Raw genomic sequence first — 7,389 nt, 5'->3', positions numbered from 1 at the left:
CCAAGATTAAATGGCAACATACATAATGATATCAGAAACAGAGTCCAATAAAATTTCTCACAAAGAATTATCATTGCCTTCTTACATCTAAATTTGTTTTAATTTATCCACAATGCTAACTACAGTTCAGGATAAATAGTGCGCAGCCATGGCCTTCTACCGCCGTTGATAGAGACTGATTTAATACCCCAAAGTCTTTTCCACTCCATAGTTCATTGCACTTACAAGAATTCAAGTTTTTACCAGGAAGTACCTTAGCCAGGTCTGATGTCATTGCAGTCGTTACTGTCTGATCAGTGTTTACATTGAAAAATGCAAGATATATTTCTCCTAGAAATCATGAAAGAATAATCATTAAAAAGCGTTAAGAATAGCATTATTCTTATTATTTTTTTTAATTCATGAAAAACCATTATAAAAAATGTGAAGAATAGAATTATGCACTTTCAAAAAATAATAATAATCTTTGCACTTGGGCAATGCAGAGCTATGAGGCTCTACTAATTAGAGTTCTGTGTTGGTTGGGGAGTCTTACCATTTCTTCCAGTTGCAATCCAAGAACGAGTTCCATTAGTGATATAAGGAAACTGTACAAACAATTAAATAATATGTTATGTTGCTATTTAAACAAAGCTTATATTTCCTAAGACTACAAAAGATTAGGTGAGTACACATGCCTCCTTGTTGCCTGAGCTAAAGGAATTTATCTCCAACAAAACAGCATTTGTTATGAGGTCGTATGTGGCGTTGTCAAGGTTTCTCACATCTCCTCCAAACATGAGAGGAGACTTAGCCATAGACCACAATGTAATCTGTCGAAATAAGAAAGATAAGGTCAAAATAGAGTGCTTAGTTATTTCAAGGGTTATCGAGAACTAACTTCTTTGTTTTGATATAGATACCTGAGTTCTTTGCTCATCTGCAGTAAGGTTAGATGCTCTGTGTGGACCTTCATTTGCAGCTAAAATATTTGAAAAAATTAAAGTTAATTGTGGGTTGGAGAATGTAAGCATATATATTCTGGGCCTTTTGAAAATATCTAATTAACTGTCCACCGATGGAAAGTAGGTTGGAGAACTTGTTTCTGAAGCCATGCCAGTTGCCACTTGGTCTGGAGTCTAGACAGTACCTCTGTTTTAGTAAAAGTCACTCAGCGGACTTGGAATGGCAAGTTCTCTGTTTGTAAAGATTGAATTTGAAGTAATGCACATTTGAGTGCATGGACTGATGGACCTATTTGACACTCGAAACTGCTACGTCAAGAACCAATAAATGTATAACTAAGTTCATTGATTTATCTAACAGTACTTTGTCATGGCGTAGCGGAGCCAGAAAAAAAAATTGGAGTTAAATTGATCATCAATAATTTATAAATGCACAAAATAATACACATATTATTTCAAAAGAAAAAGTAATATACATATATGTATAATTTACACTTTAAACTAGGTTATTCTAGAGACCAAAAAAAAAAGATTTATTCTACTTATCATTTTTCTCAAATATAAGAAAATTTCGTCAAACCATTTTTATATAATTGAATACAAATATTTTCTTTTATATAATACGTTTTAATTATATTAGTCACAATTAATATTATTTAAATATTTTTTTATAAATGCGATTGGATTTAAAACTTATAGTGTGAGCTAAATAATAATTGTTTTTTTATCATTAGGTTAAGACACTATTTGCCATAGGTTGAAACTTTCTCTCAAAAAAAAAAAAAAAAAAGTTAAGACACTATTTAGATTATTTTTTGTTTAGGTTAGATTTGAGTCCATGTCTTTAATTTAACCACAAAAGACTTTACTCATTACCCTAATTGGAACCCACATTCTTTAAACAATATAAATCAATGTTTTTATTAAATAAATTAATTATTACACATTTAAAATTAAAAATAGGAAAACATAAAATTATACAAAATAATTTATTTCAATAAATTAAATAATAAATGTTAGGTTTATCTTGATGTATACAATGTATTATAAGAGAAATATACTAATGATCATACTAAATAAATAAATAAAAATGTCTTTCCTTTATAAAATATAGATGACAAAGTAGGTCATGTCTCCAAATTTTAATCTTTAAATCATTGCATCTCTACTTCTAATAAAAAAGAATATTCACGGATTTGTGTATCCGAAACTTTCTAAATACCAAATAAAAAAGATTTTGTTTGTAGAAAAGAAAAGAATTGTTATTAATAATATTTCCTTATAATGTTTTTTGAGGTATATGCTCTGATGCTAATAAATCTAATGTGTTATATATGGCAAAAATTATATTAAATTTTAAAAGACATAAGTGAGAGAAGAAAAAAAGTAACAAGAAAATTATTCATTTTATGTTAGAAGGAAAAGTAGCAAGAAAATTTTTATAACCTGGATCGGTAAGCCATCCTAGTGGTAGCATATCCAAGTCAGGCCATGACTTGCCCAGCAAGCCATCAGCTCCTATCAAATTAGCTGAAGCTAAGTCCCTAATAAAATAAATAAATAAATAAAATTGTGTTTTTCAGTGTTCATAGATCAAAAAGGCATTAAATGGAAAAGAAATAGTAATGATTAGTGTGACCTAAACTCCAAAAATCTTGAACAAAAACAGAACTGTCTTCTCACCTTGAAACATCGAAATGAGATGCAACATCTCCCCATGAATCCCAATCATCCGCAGTTATTCGATACATATTCGCAAATCCACTCACAGCCTTGGCCAATTCTGGGGTCACACCAGTTCCAGGAGATAGCGAATACAATATGGGTTGGTCAAGTTGCTTCAAAATCTAGGCAAAGGCAAACCATGTAATAAATCAACCGTACAAATTTTGATCAAATTATTGAGTTTCACAATTTTTATCAAAACTTTGACATGGTAAACTATGACCAGATATCTCACACATTTACAAGAACCCATCATTTGTTCTTAACACTCATCAGTCACATTAGGGTTATGGCACAAAAGTTGTATGCCTAGATTTTTTCCAAAATATCGCAGCTGTAACAGTTATGTAGAGAGAGAGAGAGAGAGAGAGAGAGAGTATGCATCTTACCTCTGACACAGTGACTATTTCATACATATCCAAGTCAGCACCAAATACACAATCAAGTTTCACTACAATAAAACATAAGCAATCAATGTCAAACTTAGAAAGTGGAAAGTAAAGATTGAGCTGCCAAACATGTGACTGTCCAATTGAATTTGTTGTAATCAAAAGATTGAATAAAGTTATGGTTGTATGCACAAATCAAAAGTGTTTAGATGCATAAATTCATGGGATGTCAAGAACAGTCTTAACTGATATGTTGTAGCAATGCATACGGAGTAAGAAGGAAAACTTCGCAATAACAATGGTCAAATTAATTACCCAAATCAACACCCCACTCAGCATACTGTGTATAGAGTGACCTCAAGAAGGCATTTCCTGCTCCCAACGTGGTATCTACACTCATGAAACCATTTTGCATCCATGAACATGTCCTTCTCTTAAGCCCTATATCTTGTGAACTCCAATTTCGCTGACCCGCTTCATAAGCCTTTCCCTGATAAAAATAAATATATCAAAACAGAAGCTTTTGTTTAAATTTCTGAGGATTAAGCTTTAAAGTCGTGTGTGCTTCTTTGTTCATTCATAAAGAAACTATAATAATTAAATGAAGCATGCTCTGAGAATACCGTGGTTATGTCCAATATAGGGGTGTTTGCATTCACTGCTTGTGTACTTATTCCTCTCATAACATGAATCCCAAACTTCAAACCCATGTCATGCACTTTCTTGGCTACTTCAGTGAACCCTTTTCCACCTCTAGAGGAAGGCCACCTATCTGGGTCAGGGACCATCCTCCCCCATTCGTCAATTACATCAAATCCTAGAGAGTCAGCGTTAGCACCTTCCACCTTCCTCCGATACCATAGATAATCCACCACAACATACTACATTGCAGAGATAAAAAGGGGGGAAAAAACACATTACTAATAAGTTTCATTAGTTAATCAATATGTCAATCTTAAGACCCTGAAAATGAATTATAGATATCCACCAATACAAGTCTGATTTTTTTCCCCTCATTTTAAACTTTAGTATTTTACTCCTAAAAGGAAAGTAAAAGGAATATTTGGCATGTTTTGATTGATGGAATATATTGTCAAAAATAAAAAGTGGGATAGAGGATTTTGAATCCGCAGTCTACCTACCTCATATCCACTAGAGAGTAGACGCTCAGATATGATTTGAGCATTTTGCAAGAACTCTTCTTCAGAAATGGTCCAACTAAAGGAATCATAGGAGTTCCAACCTCTAGGTGGAGAGCTCGCATGTTCTAATTTCACATCAGATAGATTTTTAGACAATACCCTGAAACATGACACCATTTATTGACATCATTTTCTTCATAAAACCAATAAACTATGTCACATAATTTTGACACAGTTCAATAGATGATTCAAAAAAAAAAAAAAGATACGAATCATAAAAATAATACGCTCATAAATAGATGATTCAACAAAGACAAAAAAATAATAATAATAATAAAAGATACAAATCATAAAAATACTACACTCATAATTTATTTTCTTTCTAATCTTGTACAAAGTGAGCCGTTCCAAAGTTTTTAGGACTAAGGCTTTTATGGAGTCTGGGTTGATTGTAAAGTTGAAAGATAATGTTAACCACTACTTTTATATTTTATGCACTAATCTTCCCTGATATCATGAAATTTGTACAAAGAAACTAATTTTGCATTGGAAAACATATTGATTATTATTGAGAGATAAAGGGAGAAACATTTGGTGAATTCGATCTCAATCTAATATGCAAGAAAATTCATTCTCCAAAATGTTAAGTAAAGAAGACCTAAATAATTGATTGTACATCTATAGCAAAGAATTTAGCAAATAGCAAGCGTTGAGAGAGTCCCGCCAAAACCCTTTCCAAAACCTCTATTATTATTTCTACTCCAAAGGTCCTAAAATTGGTTAACTTGCCAAGAGTTTTCTAACCTCTGATATTTTCAACGGAGAGATCCAGGGATAAAAAAATAATAATAATAATAAGAATGTAAGTGAAATTTAACTGCGATTAATGTAAGAAAAGATAATTAAAAAGTTCAGACAATTATAAAATCACATGATATCTTTATGTTCAAAGCTTGGCAGTTGATCATTATAATTAAATGTAAATGCAATGCAATATTGGGAGTATTAGGAAAGAGAATAATAGAACAGAGGTAGAAGAAGAAGATAAAGCACCTTGTTGGATTTAGAAGAATGAATAGAAAAGAGAGAGAGGCGAAGACGTTAACAATGATCTTCATCTTCATCATGATGGATGGTTTCCAGTTTTCAGCTGCCAAGCAGAGGAGAGTAGCGTTTTATTTAAATACTACTACTTCTGCATGTATTGAATACCTTGCAATTGGTGTTAATCTTTAATGTCACACATTTGATGATAATAATAATAAGGGTCATGCTAATGGGTGCCAACTCCATAATAATAAGGGCCATGCTAGCTCCATAATAATAATAGGAGTTAATAGTTTTACAACTAACAAGCATCTCTATTTGAAACAGGTAATTGGGAGTAGGGATATCAATGGTGTCACTGTCTAATTTCGTCTCCTAGCTGTTGCGTTTTCTTTAAGGAAAATGCTTTATTCCATGGAAAATAAGGAAATTGCTTCATGCCAAAAAAAAAAAAACTTGTATGGTATAGTTAGTGGTACGCACCATTAATGTCACAAAATTGATGATAATAATAGGATTTATTCTAATTTTATGGACCAATTTTTGAATACCATTTATGTAATATTTTCTCAAATTTTAAATTATCATAAGCACGGATGAATGCAAATGTGAATAGTTTCACATGTATTTGTATCTGGTACAGATAATTTTCTTTATCTATCATTCTTATCAATTATCTATTATAAAAAAATAATTGAATAAAAAATCTAAAAACCTACTTTTTAAAATATAGAACAATAAAGAATATATAATTAAACAAAGGGGTCTTTAATGGTGCCCTTAGGAAATTTTTTAATAAGCTATTTTAAAAAAAAATTGACACCAATTTTATATAAATTTTAAAAAGTCGTCAATGAAATAAATTTTTTTTAAATAATACTAGAGATATAAATTATTTTTCAAAAAAATTTACAAACTGCTGATGTGGTGAATGATTATTGGTAAATGAAAATGTGATATTAATGGTGGACCTAAATGAGAACCAATAAGAGGTTGGTCACATCAACATTTTGTAAAAATGTTGTAAAATAATTTGTAACTATAACAGTACTCAATTTTTTTTTAAATAATGCTAGAGATACAAACTATTTTACAAAAAATTTTACAAACTGCTGATGTGGTGAGTAATTATTGGTAAATGAAAAAGTGATATTAATGGTAGGTCTAGATGAAAACTAATAAAAAGTTGGTCACATCAACAATTTGTAAAAATATTGTAAAATAGTTTGTGACTGTAGCATTACTCTTTTTTTTTTTATTAATCTTCCGGTGTATCATTTTTTGGTCCAATAAAATTCATAGATATAGGAAGAAGTCCTGTCAATAGAAATTTTTTTTTTTTTGTCCATCTTTTTCCATAAAAAATTTTAAAAAATATTTCCTAAAATAATATTCTTAAAACATCCATTGAATTTTCCCTTAAATAAAATCTAATTTAGGACCTTACAATAAATCTTGGTTATTATCCTACAAAACCCAGCAAATCCCATAATTACCCTATGTTACTATAGTCAACCATCTTCTAAGAAAACAATCACCCAATATTCTCCAAACAATCACTCCATTGAATTATTGATACCAAATTTTACCTTTGTCAACTACCATTTTACTGCAGCCCTCTAAATAAAGCAATAACATGATCTCCTATAATCCCTCTTTTATAATTTATAATTTATAATTTAACTTTTGCTTGATCTTACAATATTTTGTCATAAAAGCTTTTGAGATCTCATAATTTTGCACTTTATTATTCTATTATATTTTTTTTAATTAATTTTAAATTCAATTCTATTTTTTTAACCCTACATTTTTATTTTTTAGTTTTTGAAAGCAACCCTACATTAAAATCTTACCTATTTATATTTTTTTTAGAATAGTAGATTTTATACTTTCATATGCAAGCACAACAATAATAAATGTGTAATACTAAAATATAAATTTTATATAAAAATTAATCATCGCAAATAGTCTATTAAATAACTACCATAATTATTTATAATCTCTAGGATTTGCTTACCTTTATTACACATTTTTGCACGCAGTGGATGGGATTAGACATGCAGTTGGTTTTTGCCACCATCTGTTATCATTTGCTCTTTATGTATTTATAATTGATCAGTTGTGCCGGACCATGTGCCTTAC

The 7,389-nt window shown here is 30.2% G+C and overlaps 1 protein-coding gene across 1 annotated transcript; it reads right to left on the bottom strand.

The window, feature by feature from the left end:
• On the bottom strand, nucleotides 1–7,389 carry LOC115982777 (alpha-galactosidase-like). The gene is made up of 12 exons (XM_031105489.1): nucleotides 7,265–7,389; nucleotides 5,254–5,350; nucleotides 4,201–4,360; nucleotides 3,682–3,939; nucleotides 3,374–3,548; nucleotides 3,059–3,120; nucleotides 2,628–2,791; nucleotides 2,391–2,488; nucleotides 903–961; nucleotides 678–812; nucleotides 536–587; nucleotides 1–330 (listed from the first exon to the last, which is right to left on the bottom strand). Exons 1-12 carry the CDS (start codon nucleotides 7,275–7,277, stop codon nucleotides 116–118), a joined length of 1,488 nt encoding a protein of 495 aa, XP_030961349.1. The 5' UTR covers nucleotides 7,278–7,389; the 3' UTR covers nucleotides 1–115.

Source organism: Quercus lobata, chromosome 3, assembly GCF_001633185.2.
Source record: "Quercus lobata isolate SW786 chromosome 3, ValleyOak3.0 Primary Assembly, whole genome shotgun sequence".
NCBI classification, from domain to species: Eukaryota; Viridiplantae; Streptophyta; class Magnoliopsida; order Fagales; family Fagaceae; genus Quercus; species Quercus lobata.
Note: the sequence above shows the minus strand (reverse complement) of the source record. Positions and strands in the feature narration are given on the sequence as shown.

Excerpts from the sequence above, each read along its gene's own strand:
- LOC115982777 (XM_031105489.1), bottom strand. Across the intron at positions 3,121-3,373 it reads TGAGTGGGGTGTTGATTTGG|TGAAACTTGATTGTGTATTT; the intron begins GTAATTAATTTG and ends GTTTTATTGTAG. Across the intron at positions 2,489-2,627 it reads TCTCATTTCGATGTTTCAAG|GGACTTAGCTTCAGCTAATT; the intron begins GTGAGAAGACAG and ends TTATTTTATTAG.